The following is a 16,207-nucleotide window of genomic DNA, read 5'->3' on the forward strand; positions in this document are numbered from 1 at the left end:
CTTGTCGAGGGGATGGTTTAGTGGTTTATGGCCAACAGGTTCTGGCCCAACGTGTGTCTGGATAAGATGGGGTATCCTTTCACCTCCCCGGCCAGCAGAGCCCAGAGGAGCAGAGCAGGTGCCAGAGGCATGACTCGGTTTCCCCTTTGTGCTCTGCACACAGCCTCACAAGGTGTCTTTTTCCTCTTCACAGAGGGAGTGGTCACAGAGGTGGGGCTCCTCCAGCTGCTCGGGGAGCCCCTGCCCCAGCAGGTCACCCAGATTGATGACCCCGACGTGGGACCAGCCTACGTCTTTGGTCCAGATGCCAACAGCGGCCAGGTGGCCCGGTACCACTTCCCCAGCCCGTTCTTCCGTGACTTCTCGCTGTTCTTCCACGTGCAGCCGGCCACCGAGGCCGCGGGGGTGCTGTTCGCCATCACGGATGCAGCCCAGGCAGTGGTCTCCGTGGGCGTGAAGCTGTCGGGCGTGAGTGACGGCCAACAGCACATCCAGCTCCTGTACACCGAGCCGGGCGCGGCCCGGACACGCACGGCGGCCAGCTTTGCCCTGCCCGCCTTCACCGGCCAGTGGACGCGCTTTGCCCTCAGTGTGGACGATGACACCGTGACGCTCTTTGTGGACTGCGAGAAGATCCAGGGGGTGTCCTTGGCGCGGTCCCCACGCGCCCTGGAGCTGGAACCCGGCTCCGGCTTCTTTGTGGCTCAGGCTGGGGAAGCGGACCCCGACAAGTTCCAGGTAACTGTGGCTGCTGCTTGAGGACTGGACCAGCCCTGGGGGAGGGGCCATCAGTCCCTACCTGACTTCAGGCCCCAGGGTCTGCCTGCCCCAATGTGTCTTATTCCCTGGTGCTCTGGCCCCTTGGGGTCTGTCTGCGGCCCCCTTGGAACCATCTTTCTAACTGCCACCATCTGCACGAGGCAAGCGAAGGGCCCCGTGTTCCATAATTAAGAATTTTAAGATGGCAACAGCAGAGGGTAGAAGCAGGCCGGGCCCTTCTGGGGATAAACTGTACCCCATGAATATTGCACACCCGCTGGGGCGGGCCAGGGCTCCATGCCCGGTGCCAGCGTCAATTGTGCTGTTGTTATTATTTTACCAAATTGCTCAGCGGCCAATCAGAGCGGTGTGGGCAGGACTTTCCCAGCAGTGCTGTCTCTACTCTGTCCCCAGGAGGTCCCCACTCCCTGGGCCGGACCCTGGCCTTCATCTGGGGGGAGGCCAATCCCAGAACTTGGGTGGGTTTTTGTCCTGGGCCCTCGGCCCCTACACGTGGAACCTTTAGCTGGACCCCGGCCTCCTGGAAACACGGCGTGGGCACCCTCGGTTCGAGCTGACTCAATTCTAACATTACAGCCGGTCTGCAGCTGGCCCGCCCCACACAGGGGTCCCTGTGTAGGCTGATGGGCGACGTGCCTCAGGGGACAGAAAGTTAATTATTACCCAGACAAAAGCTGCTTGATGGAAGTTGTTCTAAGTCCTGGTGATTCGGCTTCTGAAAGCTGGCCTTTCCCCTTTGGCAGAAACTTTCACCCGTGGGGTCTGGGGGCCAGCAGGACTTTGATACCAAACTGGGCCTCTTTGTGTTTTCATTTTGATCCTCAAACATGATTAACTGGAAGGCGTCACAGAGAGACGTCTCATCCAGGGAGGGGCCGTGTTCGCTGGCAGTTTGCTGTGTGACCGCCCGGGCATTTCCAGACGGGAAAGTATGCCATTGTTCCATACGTCTTTGCGGGTTTAACAGAAAACTGACCATGGGGCTGCCCAGGGCTCAGGGGGCTCAGGGCGGCCACGCTCCTCCTGCAGGGAGGAGACCGCAGGCTTCCCCCCAGGCCTGGCCAGGGCCACACGTCATTTGTGCAAAAACATGACTGCCAGTTGGATGCATCAGCAAGCTGCATCTGGGGGTTTTAGTTGGCGTTTCTTGCTGTGAGTGAAGACAGACTTTGATTTTTTTTTCATGTGTTTATTGGCTATTTGTATTTCTTCTTTTGTGAGGGACCTGCTTATGTTCTTTGCATTTCTGTTTTGATGGTTCACGCCATTTCCTGTTGGTTTTTACAAACTCTTTACATATGAAAGAAACCTACCCTTTGTTTTGTGTGCTGCCGATATTACTTCCCAGTTTGTCTTTTGCCTTTTTAAAAAATATATATATATTTTTTATTGGTTTCAGAGAGGAAGGGAGTGGCAGAGAGAGAGTTAGAAACATCAATGGTGAGAGAGAATCATTGATGGGCATGTGCTCTTGACGGGAATCAAACCTGGGACCCTTCAGTCCACAGGCCAACGCTCTATCCCAGGGGTCCTCAAACTACGGCCCGCGGGCCACACGCAAATACAAATATTGTATTTGTTCCCGTTTTGTTTTTTTTACTTCAAAATAAGATATGTGCAGTGTGCATAGGAATTTGTTCATAGTTTTGTTTTTTTTTTAAACTATAGTCCGGCCCTCCAACGGTCTGAGGGACAGCGAACTGGCCCCCTGTTTAAAAAGTTTGAGGACCCTTGCTCTATCCACTGAGCAAAACCGGCCAGGGCTGTCACTTGCCTTTTTACCTTGCGCTTTTTAAACATTATTGGGATATTTAAAGTGTTTATGTGGTTTAATCTGGGCCAGGGAAGACTCCTAAGACATTGTATCCTAGCCAGGTCTTTGGGGTTAGAAAGACAGAAACGGGGAGTTTAAGGCTGATGTTTGTCTCTGGGCTGTGGCCCTGATTCCTGTCCACTGTGTCACATTCAGTGCGGGCGAGGTCTGACTCCTGTGTCTGCGCAGACGAGAAGTTCGAGGAGTGTTCTGTGTGGGTTTCTGGCCCGATTCCAGCTAGGTGAGGGGAGCAGCCTGTTGTCTGACGAGACTGATCAGTACAAGGTGTTTCAGGCGTTTGCCTTGAGATTCTTAGGAAAGAATCACTCAAGTCGAGTGATTGATCTCCTTTGGCAGAAACGAAAGCTCAGGGGTGTCCTCCCGACGGGCCCTGTGGCTCCTTACAGAACCTTTATTCTTTTCTCCTATCAGAAAATTCTGGAACCCCATTGGTCTTTCAGGTTTATTCTTGCCAGGTTTGGTTATAAACATCCCTTGGAAGCGGTTTGTTCCACGCAGTCATTACAGTGTTTTGCTTGTTAACATGCTACGTCCAACTCTTGTTCAGTGTCTATGTATCTACCTCCCCCCTTTTTACCCGTTCAGATGCCATTGTTCCATATATCTTTTACGGTCCTTTCCCTGTTTGCTTCTTTGTGAAGCCACCTTCCTCTTCGTCGGGGGTTTCCTTTATGGTTCTGTCTCAGCCTCAGGGTCTGTTGTCAGACGAACTGCCCTCGAATCCCTTGGACCCTTGTCCGCAGCCTCCAGGCAGGCGGGGCCGGGCCTGACCTGTTCCTGGCACATCCGCGTCAGTCCGCGTGTTCAGTGAGAAGTGCGGGCATCGTCACCGTTGCTCACCTGCAGCTTTGTTGGCTGGATTACATACACCAGCGCTTCGCCCACGGAAGCCAAGAGCTTGCCCACCGGCCACCTGGGCTTGGGCCACCGGGGCAGGCTCGACACCGAGAATGGCGGGGAGCAACAGGGAGAGTGTGAGCGTCTCCAACCCCCATAGGCCTCCCCCCACCATGGCCACACTCCTGACCGAGGGGGTCCTGGGGCCCCCCAGGTCATGCTGACCAAACGCTTGGAACCCTGTCACTCATGGGAAGTAGGGTTTTGATCATCACACGCATCTTTAAGACATGTAGCCCGTGGTGTAGCAGTGGCAGGACATAGTTTAAATGGTCTTTACTAACGAAATCTCTGGATTTCCTGACGTGGCTCTAAGTCTGTCCAATATTTGCAGAGGGTCTTGTGGCTTTTGCACCAGTGATGTCTTCCCCAGCTAACTCCGTCCTCGGGAAGTTGCCAGCCCCAGCAGCGGCTGGGATCTGAGCTCTCCTGCCCTCGTCATTCAGGCCTTTGTGGGCCTGGTCTCGGAGGCTCCGAGCCTCGCAGGCAGTGTCAGTGAGTGGCTGGTCATGGGGGACATACAGCACCCTGACCCCCTACCTGCCAGAAGCGCCCCTGCCCAACCTCACACAAAAAGTGCCACCAAGGGGCATTCCAGGATTTTAACCTCTGGCCCTCTGGCCGTCTCTTTGAGCTCTCAACCCGGGTGACTGTCACCTGGGGTTCTCCTGCCCCTCCCTCAACGGGGCTCGTGGGCCAACAGTTTGTATCTCAGATGTGATGCTGCTGCTGACCCCAGAGGCTGACCCTTGCAATTTTAGTCCAGACTGGCCTACACTTCCTTTGGGTGATGGCACCCTTAGAGCTGGGGTGGTGGTGGACACTGGGGCGCATACCTCCCCCACACCCGTGCCCATATGCGTGCACATGCACACTCATAAGACCATGCACATATCCACATAACACACATGCCTGTAACATACACACACACACACACACACACACACAGGTACACTGTCCCACAGGCCTCATCGTCAGTAGTGGAGGTGGGTGGGGGAACATGGAGTCAAGCAGAACTGGCCCCCAGAGAGTCTAACTGGCCTGGGGAGGGACTCCAGGGGTACTTCCTGGAGGAGGCAGCCTGAGCGGAGCCTCGAAAGATGAGTGGAGCTCCAGGTGCGGGCTCAGCTGGGTGTTTGGTGGTTGGTGGTCACATGTCCCTTGTGGGTGCAGAATAGGAAGGTCATGAGCTCAAGGGTCAGCTGATAAAGGGAGTCCGAAGGGCATTTGGAGGAATAAACAGAATGACAGAAGCCGGAGTCTGCACATGGCCCTCAGACAGGTCCATCCCGCCACCCGTTTTCATACAGCCTGTAGGCTAGCCAACCTTCCCGTGCTTAAATGGTTAGGAAAAAAAGAACATTTTGTGACACGTGCGAATTTTATGAAGTAAAACGGTTGGTGTCCCTACAGTTTGGTTGGACAGTCACGCCCCGTCTTTTACAGACTGTCCTGGTCGATTTCCTGGTACAACACAGTCCTTGTGACAAAGGCCTGGACATACTGACCAACTGGCCCTTTCCAGAGAATGTCCGCTGACCTCTGACATAGACTTTCTGTGAAGGGTGGTTAAAATGTGCTTCTTAGAACTGAGCAGCTGCCTTCTGTTCTGCTCCGTGCCCGCCGCGTGGCCCGTGTGCTGATAAGCCTCTGGGCGGTTTCCCAGGACAGGGACCCGGGAACAGGAGGACACGTGGAAAGCAAGGAAGATGCTGCTTTATGGTCTCTATTTAGGAACAGTTGCAGGGAAGTCAGTCCCAGTGGATCAAGATGTTAAGTAAAACACAAAATGCTAGAGAAAGCACTGAGAGCACTCCCAGTTTCCAGGTGGGAAGCCTTTTAGGAAGTGGCATCGAAGACAGAACTCGCAGTGCACAGCAGCCTGCTTGTGCTGTGTCCCAGGGACATCGCATGGCACAGGCCCAGGATCCGCCTGGGTTCGCAGGAGCCCCGGGGGCGCTGGGAGGCCCCTGGGCCCCAGCTTCACCTACTTGGCTCCGAGAGTCAGCTGAGATCCAGACACTGCACTTGGTGCCACCCTTTGCTCCTCTACCCTTTGGAGATCAGAGAGGACCCCAGTGCAGCCAGGGTTGAGTCCTCATCATCTCTGCTGTCCCCAACTGGCATCCTGCCTCATGCGTAGGGCCCCCTTTTGAGTAGGTGCCCCATGTCCTCTCCACAGGGTGGACCCTCTGTACTCACAGTTCAGGACATTGCCCCACCTGTGTCTGCTGCCCTCCCAGCTCCCCCCACCCAGTGCCATCTGCCTCCTCTCCCTCAGTGCCACTTTCAGTGACACACCTCATCTTTTTCTTACCTGGGCACGATCGCCTCTAAGATCCACACTCAGCCTTAAGGTGGCAGGGCCCTGTTCTCCGCCGTGTCCCGGTGCCCGGTGCAGGGCTGAGAGCATGTGAGGGAGCCTGTGTGGGAAGGAGGGATGGAGAGGGTGAGTGAGTGAATGAATGAGTGAGCGAACGGGTGAAATTGACCCGGCTGAGGGGCCCATGTGCACAGAGAACCCAGAGCTCACTCCAGTCGCTATGGGCTGTTTTGTCCTCTGCTTCTCACTTATTTTATGAAAAGGTGACGTTGCAAAGAGAGTTAAGACCTGGATTCCGACCAGTTAATCCAACTCTGTTTCCTGCTGCGCCTGAGGTTTGCCCAGAAGCAGCACTGGGCTGACCCAGGGCACGGCCCCTCTCATGCTGGTTTATGTCCCCTGAAATTTTGACCTCATGATGCCAGGCTCGGTGAGTCAGGGTCTCTCTGTGCCCCTCCCGCCCGCCCGCCCCAGGACCGCCCATGACCTCTCTCTCCCTCTGCATGTAGGGGATGATTGCGGAGCTGAGGGTACGCAGTGACCCCCAGGTGAGCCCCATGCACTGCCTGGAGGATGATGACGACGATGATGATGGGGTGAGTCTCCCTCCTCCGCCCCCACCCTCACCCTCACCTGGTGGGAGGAGAGCCCCAGCCAACAGGGGCTGACCTTCGCCCCAGGAACCCCAAAGTGATGGGACGAGAAAGGTCTCTGAAAGATGCCGTTTCAGGTACCAGGATCCTGGTACGTTTTCAGTTGCCCTATAGCGCCGCCTTCCCTGGACTCTCCACTCAAAACACACGCAAAGTGAATGCTGGTGGACACTGGGCCCAGGACAGCCCGGAGGTGATAGTTGATAGTCAGCACCGCAAACGTGTGTCAGTGTGTGCGTGTGCGTGTGCGTGTGCGTGCACACAGTCAGGTGGGACCTGAGGAGGCACGTCCACCTGTTCTCAGGTGTGGACAGATAGGAGGAAAGCCGTGTCCTGGGGGAGGCTCCAGGCCACAGACCTGCCCCTGTGGACACAGCTGTGAAGAGAGTGAGGTCGTCCGGTCCTGTCCCCTCAGCTGCCTTCTGTTCTGCTCCGTGCCCACTGTGTGCCCTGTGCGCTGATAAGCCTCTGGGCCGTTTCCCAGGACGGTGACCCGGGACAGGATGACACGTGGGAAGAGAGGAGCATGCTTCTTTATGGTTCTCTGTGTGTCTGGCCCGGAGCCACATTGATTTCCAGTGGGCCGTTCTAATGGGTCTGACCAGGCATGCCTCACTGATGGCCGGCTGACACCTCGGAGGGCCAGCTCCCTCCTGGTGACCAAAAAACCACCCCTCCCACCCCCCTCCCCATCTTCCCTCTCCGTCCCACCCCTGTCTCCCCTCTCCCTCCCGCCAGGGCCTGGGATGGGTCTGGGACAGGCGGGACCTGCCTGGTTTGCTCTCCGGGCCCTGCTGGGCCGGAGCTTTAGTCACCAGCTTCTTCCTTTCTGTGAACCCTCAGGCGTCAGGGGACTTCGGAAGTGGGCTGGCGGAGAACCCGGAGCTTCTCAAGAAGGAAGAGGTAAGTGCCCCCATTCCAGCCTGGGCCGTGCTCCCTCTTTTTAAAAAAAAAATATATATTTATTGACTTTAAAGAGGAAGAGAGAGAGAGAAACATCAGTGATGAGAGGGAATCATTGATTGGCTGCCTCCTGCACGTTGGACCGAGCCCGCAATCCAGGCATGTGCCCTTTTACCGGAATCGAACCTGGGACCCCCCGGTCTGCAGGCCGAGGCTCTATCCACTGAGCCAAACCGGCCAGGGCGCCATGCTCCCGCTCATTAGAAAATCAGTTTTTCTAATTCTACACGCTCCTTGAGTCCCTCAGGTGACCCTGACATCCTGACTGTGCCTCCCATTGGCTGGTAGGGCCCCAAGGGTCTAGCGAGTAAGTCAGAGAAGGGGAAGCCATGCAGGGCAGCACGAGGCCAGCTCAGTGAGTTTCTCAGCTCACGCTGCTGATACGACGCAGGAGGGAGTGTGTCTCAGGGACATGAAAGGGGCTGGGCCCTCCGCTCCCATCATCTGTGGCACGCTGTCTGCGCCAGGGCTTGGGCATCCCAGGCATAACAGGAGGCGTGCTGAGATGCCCTGGGATGGACGGTCAGCACCCCCCTGCCCCCCAGGCAGGGCTTGGGACCCCTGGGCTTGCCAGGGTGGAGGTGGGGCAGGTGGCTCGCCCACCTGCATGGTGGGCTCCTGGACACGGGTCAGTGCGTAGTGGCCCAAAACAGCCCCCCAAGGCCAGGCTGCCTGGGTGTACCTCCACCGCTAAGCCTCACAGACACGGCTGGATTTGAGATCGTGCACTTTTGCCCGCCAGGCTCCTATCTCCACCTGGGTGCCTGGGCCACACACCAGCCACTGGGGATGCAGTGACCCCACAAAACCATGGTGTGTGAGCTGTGCTGGGACCACAGCGTGAAATGCCACAGCTTGGTGGCCTCTCTTCACACATTGCGGACCAGTAGTGTTATTGCTAGCTTTACCCAGTGGCCAGATCAGTTTCTATTGAACAAGTACAAAAAACGTTTACATAAATATTAAAGGCATGCTTTAAAATTAAATACCCACTGCATTTTGAAGTTATTTATTACATGTTCTTACAAGCTGATATCTTTTTTTAAAGTATCATACATTGTAAAACACTGTAATATGAAGTGAGAATTCTTGTGATCTGTCCACTTAATAGCCTGGAACAGCGGTCACCAACCTTTCAGACCTCACGGACCACCAGTGATCTGTGGACCACCTGTTGGTGACCGTTGGCCTGGAGGGTCAAAGACCAAAAATGGGGTCCCTATTTAGACAGGTTGATCCTGAGCCTGCAGCCTGTCCCTGGCTATGCCCACTAGCAGGCCACTGATGAGCGAGGCTGCTGACCATCGGAGGGACTGGGCAGAAGCCTCTATGGCGTGGGCGGGCTTGGTCCAGGTGGAGGTCCCAGCCACAGGGAAGGCCTGGTGTCCCGGCCCTGGCTGCTGCTTGCCTGCCTGATGGGGGGTGGGGAGGGGAGCCCTCAGACAAGAGTCCCAGGGTGACCATTACCCACACACAGCGTCCCCAGGGAGTTCATGCCAAATGGGGGTGGCCGGCTGCAGGAAGTGTCTTGCCTGCGTGTTTGAACATCCACTTGCACCCACGTCCTCGACTCCATGGTGCCTCTGGGAACAGGGAAGACCGGTTTTCAGAGCAGAGTGCCTTATGCCCTCCGGGCGGGGTGGGTGGCAGTCACCCAGCCATGGAGTGCCAGGTGGGGCCCTCGCCAAGGACACGCCACAGCCACGCCAGCGTGTGCCGTGAACCACCGAGGGCATCGGTGACAGTGCTGACCACGGCCCTTCTCTGTGGGGCCCACGGGAAGGAGCTGGGCTCTGGACTGTCCCCGAGTTGCCGCCCGGAGCCCGGGGAGTGGGCGCTGGCCCCTCCCTCGCATGGGGAAGTTGGTGGGCCTGAGGAGGTCAGCAGCATAAACCTAAACCTGACATGTGCCAGCACACACATTCACAGGACGTCCAAGTTTGCTGACTAACGGAGCCGTCTTCCCTCTCTCACCTTGCCAGGGAGCACCCCTAAAGCCCAGCCCTCCTGAGGCTCCCCCGGTCACTTCTCCTCCCTTGGCTGAAGGCAGCCACTCAGAAGATTCCAGAACAGAAGAAATCGAGGAACAAACCACTGTGTCTATATTGGGAGGTAAAGCTCTTGTGGGTGTGTGCGTGTTACTGGTATATGAGCGTGTTAGTGGTATGTGTGCATGTTAGGGCTGTGCGTGTTAGTGCTGTGCATGTTCGTGGTGTGTGTGTTCGTGGTGTGTGTGTGTTAGTGCTGTGCGTGTTCGTGCTGTGCATGTTCGTGGTGTGCGTGTTAGTGCTGTGCATGTTTGTGGTGTGTGTGTTCGTGGTGTGTGTGTTAGTGCTGTGCGTGTTAGTGCTGTGCATGTTTGTGGTATATGTGCGTGTTAGTGCTGTGTGCACGTGTGTGTGGCGGGTGAGGCTCTCCCGTCCAGCGCAGACAGAAGCCCCAGCCTGGGGAGTGGTCAGCACCGGCCCTGCCCCCTCACCTTGGCACATGCGGGGTCCCCTGTGGGAATAAGCTGCCCCAGGAGAAACGGGGCAGAGCGGCTGCTGGGACACGTCCTTCTCTTGCCCAGGGTGTGTGTCTCGTGTCTGTTTCTGGGGTATTTGTGGGACTGTCTGGACTGTGCTACTGGAGTGCCACGCCACTGCTCAGCCCGGGGCCCAGGGGGTCGCTAGGGGACATGAGAGCCTCTGTGAGATGGGTCCACCCTGGGATCCGCACGGGGGTCGGGGACGTCCCCTGGCGGCCTGGGAGGTGCGCTGGCCGAGGGAGGGCACAAGCCCAGGCCTGTGGAGCGGGGCAGCGTGCCCGGAATGCATGGGGAACGGAGTGTGTCAGAGTTCATTGCGGCATCACAGCAAACTGCCGCAGATCCAGCCGCGCCGTCTGGCCTCACGGCTCTGCAGGTGGGAGTCCTGCGCGGAGCCCGGGGCCGAGAGCGGGTGGGCAGGCTGCTCCCTGCAGGAGGCCCGGGGAGGTCGGCTCGCTGGGTGGTGGGATGGAGAGTCCAGGTGCTTTGCTGCTCTCAGCCAGGGACCATTCTCGGGGTCCAGGGGTCACCCACATGCCTCAGCGCCTCCTCGGGACCCCGTCCGCCTCACCTCTCCTGCCTGCCTCTCCTGTGTTGGGACCTTGGGTAGTGATTGGGTCATACCCCAAATTTCCAGAATAAACTCCCTGTGCTCAGGTCCGCTCATTAGTCACCTGCCAATCACATCTTCACGGCGGTGCCTAGATGCGCGTCAGGCTGAATAACCAGGGAACGGGAATCTCAAGGGGACATCTGTGCAGTTCTGTCTGCACATTCATGTCGAGGTTTTAGAGCAGTGGTTCTCAACCTTCCTCATGCCGCGACCCTTTAATACAGTTCCTCATGTTGTGGTGACCCCCAATTGTATTGTTACAAATTGAACATAATTAAAGCATAGTGATTAATCACAAAAACAATATGTAATTATATATGTGTTTTCCAATGGTCTTAGGCAACCCTTGTGAGAGGGTCGTTCGACCCCCAAGGGGGTCGCGACCCACAGGTTGAGAACCGCTGTTTTAGAGGCTTATATAGACCTTTTTCATTTAGAATAAAAGCATTGATTGCGTTTTAAGTTAATAAAATAATACATGGTCAGTGCAGCCAGATTAGAAACAGAAAAGAAAAAGCATGAGTGAGAACCGTCGAGCGGTCCCCCAGGATCGTCCCTCCGAGGCTGAGGACGTGCTGCCTGGGGCATCTGTCGGGGACGTGCTGCCCAAGGCGCAGGCAGGATGGCAAGGTGGGCGGAACGCCTGGCCCCCCAAGAGTTCTGAGTGAGGGGCGCACGCCCCCTGGGCCACGGGGCAGCCCCACCCCGCCCCGCCTCACTGTCCTGTGTGTCAGGGGCCGTCTGGGCATAAAGTATGGATCTCGGTTCTTTTATTTTTTGCTTATAATGTTCAGTTTTTCTAGCTATGTTTATCAAAAAGCGTGTCCTCCTCCCCCGCCCCGAGCTGCGTTGGGGCCTTTGCTGAGCGCCAGCTGCCGTCTGTGTGGGCCTGTCTCTGGACTCCCCTGTGTCCGCGGGTCTGCCTGTGTGTCCGACGATGGGACGCACTGCCAGTGTGGATGCGGCCTTGTGCGGAGGCCCGGGATCAGGTCCTGATTGTTTATCGTTTCCCAGACCCGCCCGTCCTTGACACAACTGCTCTGCTGTTCTCTGTCCTGTGCCCTTTCTTACGAACTTTAGAATCGGTTTGTCGGTGTGTGTTTTTAAGAACAGGCTGGGGTTTGGGTTGGAATGCCGTTGAGTCCCTAAGTCAGTATTGGGGGAGGGGCTGGGACAGCTCACGAATACTGAGTCTAAAGAAAGAACACGGAGCCTCCTGACCCAGAAACACAGTCCCTCTCCCTGAACGGAGGTCCCTTTCCTCTTCTCTTAGTGATGCTGTTTCAATTTCAAATGTTCGATAGGCAGGGCTTTTAAATATGCCTTAAATCACACTGATTCCTGGAATGCATCCTGGGAGGTTCCCACCCCACGCCATTGGGGGAAGGGGCTGGGCTGCCCTTCTGAGGCTGACGTGTGACTCAGTGGGTCCAGGGGAAGGGGCGTCAGGGCTGCTTGGGCAGCATCCACCTGGGCCAGGAGGCAGGGCTCTGAGCAGAGCAGAGGGTGGGGTGGTGGGAGATGCCCACACATGGATGCAGCTTCGGTTTCTGCTGGAAACAGGACAGGAGTCGCCCAGAGCTCTGCACGCGGGTGATGCTGTGCAGCCCTGGCAGTGAGAGCTCCCTCGGGAGTCGTCAGGTCCAAGTGGGATGAAGGGCCTCAAATCCATCCGGTCCCCCAGCTCTGCTGCTGGGCTGTCCCGGAGCCGGTCAAACCCCAGGAGGGTCAGACACTCCTCTGAACTTCCCTCTGAAGACGGGGCCTCTGCAGGTCGCTAAGTGCCCGGGACATTTCAACCCAGCACGAGCCCTGTGTTTGCTAATGGACTCTGTGATGCTGGAATGATCGGGTGAAAGGTTTTGGGGAACATTCTCAAAATTCACCCACAAATTATGTGTCCAACACAGAGGGTAAGGCGCCCACCCTGCAGCTAGTGAGGAAATTGACAAATGGGAGAAGCAAGGAGCAGGGGCGATGGGGAACGGACACACACGCACACTCCCACATGCACTCGCACGGCGCTGGCCTGGGCCGCCTCAATTTGGGGTGGTGCGTGCACAGCTCTGAGACATGCGCCGCTCAGGCCGGGCTGATTGCGCCAGAGCTGGCCTCTGGGCAGGATCCTTGGTGGGGCCTGGTTTCCCCACTGTCACCATTTCCCCTAAAGAAGTCACACAGGACACCGCTGGGCTGTGGGGAAGCCTGAAGCCGGCGGCGTTAGGTCACTGTGTGTGACAGTGCTGTTCCCAAGTGAGACCATCAGGCTGTTCGAGAACGTGCTCGTTCTTGGGAGACGTGGCATTCAGGGGGAGGGTCGTGATCGTGCAGGGGATTCTAGGGGCTCGGCGAGAGGAGTGTGTGTGTGTGTGTGTGTGTGTGTGTGTGTGTGTGAGAGAGAGAGAGAGAGAGAGAGAGAGAGAGAGAGAGAGAGAGAGAGAGAGAGAGAACAGTGAGTGTGAGAGAAGTAGAGTGTGTGTGTGTGTGAGAGAGAGAGAGAGAGAGAGAGAGAGAGAGAGAGAGAGAACAGTGAGTGGGAGACAAGTGGAGTGTGTGTGTGTGACAGTGAGTGAGAGAGAAGTGGAGTTTGTGTGTGTGTGTGTGTGTGAGAGAGAGAGAGAGAGAGAGAGAGAGAGAGAGAGAGAGAGAACAGTGAGTGTGAGAGAAGTGGAGTGTGTGTGTGTGTGTGTGTGTGTGTGTGTGTGTGTGAGAGAGAGAGAGAGAGAGAGAGAGATAACAGTGAGTGAGAGAGTGGAGTGTGTGTGTGTGTGTGTGTGAGAGAGAGATAACAGTGAGTGTGAGAGAAGTGAAGTGTGTGTGAGTACTGAGTATGAGAGAGAACTGGATGTGTGTGTGTGTGTGAGAGAGAGAGAGAGAGAGAGAGAGAGAGAGAGAGAGAGAGAGAGAACAGTGAGTGTGAGAGAAGTGGAGTGTGTGTGTGAGTACTGAGTATGAGAGAGAACTGGAGTGTGTGTGTGTGACAGTGAGTGAGAGAGAAGTGGAGTGTGTGTGTGTGTGTGTGTGTGTGTGTGAGAGAGAGAGAGAGAGAGAGAGAACAGTGAGTGTGAGAGAAGTGGAGTGTGTGTGTCAGTACTGAGTATGAGAGAGAACTGGAGTGTGTGCTGCCCTGGAGGGGGCGTGAGCTGAGGGCAGAGGCTGGGCCATGTTCAGGGCCTGACCTCTGTCCCCCACCCCAGCTCAGACCCTTCCTGGCTCAAGTACAGTCATCACCTGGGACAGCAGCCACGTCCTGGAAGAGGTGAGGCCGCAGCCCTGGCCCAGACCCTTGGGGGCCCCAGAGTAGTGGGTCCCTCTGCTCCCCTCACTGGTGACCCGACGGAGTTCTGAACCCATACCCTTCCTCTTTGTCCCTACGCCTGGCACCAGGTGGGCACGGCTGGGAGGCTCTGGCCAGACCATGAGGAGCATGTGGGCAGGGAGAGGGGACAACTGGGCAGGCCCCTGTGGTGCCACCAGCCCGAACCCTGTGCATGTCGACTCTTGTTTGTGTCCCCTGTGTGTGTCCACCCTGTGTCCCTGTGTGGTACTGACCCAGCCCAGGACACAGGAGTGGTGGGGCGGGCAGGTCAGCGTGTGTGTGGCCCTCCAGCCTTGCCCTCGCCTCCTCCCAGGGTCTCGCTGGCCCCGTGGTGCAGAGCCCCCATGCACGGGCTGTCCCTGGGCCTCAGGGGCCCCCTGGACCCGCGGGGCCACCAGGGAAGGATGGCGCCCCTGGAAGGGACGGTGAGCCAGTGAGTACACATTTCTCCTCGGTCCCGCTGGGGTGGGGTTCAGGCGGGAAGGGGAGAGGGTGCGGCTGATCGGGCAGAGCAGTGGGCCCTGGGGACCCTGGAGACCCCAGGATGGTAGGCAGTGTGTGGGCCGCTCCCCTCCCTGCGGGAGAGCGGGAGGGTGTCGGGGAGGCTGCGGGCAGAGCCAGCTGAGGCCAGCCCACCGTGGAGGAAGGTGGTCAGACGCTGGTGGAGGGTGCTTCCCTCCCACACAGACCGCTCTCCCACGGGAGTCAGGTCTGTGGAGGCGTGCAGCCCGGGTCCGAGTCCACGCCGGATGGGGTGGGGCCCGAGCCGTGAGTCCATCACTAACTACTTCTCTCGCATGTTCCAGGGCGACCCTGGGGAAGACGGAAGACCTGTAAGTGTGCTTTTTCTCTCTGAGCTGCCTTTAATCTGACATTTGTGTAAGGCCCTCAGCTCTTTTTACCCTGTGACACTCCTCAGGCTCAACACAGTGAAGAGGTTTCAAAATGAAGCCATTTAGAAAATGCAACCTAATTCCGCTAAGAAAATACAAGTTAAAAAGTTCTGAAGGTCGTCGGGAAGGACGCCTGGTCTAATTAGCATATTACACTTTTATTAGTATAGATGCCCTGGCTGGTTTGGCTCAGTGGATAGAGCATCAGCCCCCAGACTGAAAGGTCCAGGTTTCGATTCTGCTCAAGGGCACATACCTTGGTTGCAGGCTCGATCCCTGGCCCTGGTTGGGGCATGTGCAGAAGACAACCAATCAATGTGTCTCTTTCACATTAATGTTTCTCTCTCTGTCTCTCCTCCTTCCTCCCACTCTCTCTAAAAATCAATGGAGAGATAGTCTCCGGTGAGGATTAAAAAAATAATAAAGTTATATGTATGTATTGAAATGTTTAGGCTGATTACCAGGGATAAAAAAGGGGGGGGGGGAGGTATAGCTTCCAAATCCTTAGAGGGGAAAAGTGCGTAACAGAAATGAAAGGCTGCCCGCGGTCGGAGGCAGCACACACGGAGCAGGAGATGGTTATTTGCAGGTGTTAGTTACAGATTCATTAGTTGCCATCTCAATCCATGTAGAGTTTTTATCTTAAAATTCTTCGTTTGGATTTTTAAAAATCAACAAATACTCGTCCCAAGAAACACAATGAAATGGCACAAGAGTCACAAATAAAGATTTGGGAAGCAACAGACCGGCAAAGGGCAGCAGGCAGGAGGGAGTGGCACATGACCAGCCCCAACAGGAAAGGTAATACACGCATGGCACGAACCCGCACAAGGGGCAGAGCGCCCGCGCTCCGGTTAGGATGGCCAGGATGCTGCAGGCAGCCCTGGCAGGTTCTCCCAGGCGCTGTCTGTAAGGTGGGGTCACGTGCTGAGCCTCGGGAATCCCCAGGGTCAGGAGTGCCCACCTGAGGTCCCAGCTCAGGCTCAGCTCTGCTCCTCCTCGGTGCTGGGTGCTGGGTGCTCTGAGCGGGAGCAGACATCCAGGGCTCACAGCCACAAGCTGCACGTCTGTGGCTCAGACGTGATGGGGCAGAGAGGCCCTCTCCCTGCCTGAGCTGCCTGCCTGTCTTCCAGGGCGACATAGGCCCGCAGGGCTTCCCGGGAACCCCAGGAGACGTGGGCCCCAAGGGTGAGAAGGTGAGTCCAGCCTGGCCGGGGCTGTGGGTGGACCCCTGATCCATAGCCGGGCTGTGCTCCCTGGTGTGACCGGGCATCTTCTCTTCCCAGGGGGATCCTGGGGTTGGGCCAAGAGGACCCCCAGGACCCCAAGGGCCGCCGGGGCCACCAGGACCCTCCTTCCGACACGACAAGCTGGTGAGTCCTGCACGGGCCTCTTCCACCACGGG

General features: G+C 56.8%; 1 protein-coding gene across 2 annotated transcripts in view; it reads left to right on the forward strand.

The window, feature by feature from the left end:
• Window positions 1-16,207, forward strand: part of COL18A1 (collagen type XVIII alpha 1 chain) — an 84,189-nt gene that overhangs the window by 46,641 nt on the left and 21,341 nt on the right. For both annotated transcript variants that reach the window (XM_059686695.1, XM_059686694.1), the window contains 9 exons: window positions 194-738; window positions 6,344-6,430; window positions 7,331-7,390; window positions 9,433-9,562; window positions 13,788-13,849; window positions 14,223-14,342; window positions 14,716-14,742; window positions 15,936-15,998; window positions 16,089-16,175. In XM_059686695.1, the coding sequence (XP_059542678.1) occupies window positions 194-738; window positions 6,344-6,430; window positions 7,331-7,390; window positions 9,433-9,562; window positions 13,788-13,849; window positions 14,223-14,342; window positions 14,716-14,742; window positions 15,936-15,998; window positions 16,089-16,175 (1,181 nt within the window). The remainder of the gene's footprint in view (window positions 1-193; window positions 739-6,343; window positions 6,431-7,330; window positions 7,391-9,432; window positions 9,563-13,787; window positions 13,850-14,222; window positions 14,343-14,715; window positions 14,743-15,935; window positions 15,999-16,088; window positions 16,176-16,207) is intronic.

The sequence above is a fragment of the Myotis daubentonii genome, chromosome 3 (assembly GCF_963259705.1).
Source record: "Myotis daubentonii chromosome 3, mMyoDau2.1, whole genome shotgun sequence".
In the NCBI taxonomy this organism is placed as follows: Eukaryota; Metazoa; Chordata; class Mammalia; order Chiroptera; family Vespertilionidae; genus Myotis; species Myotis daubentonii.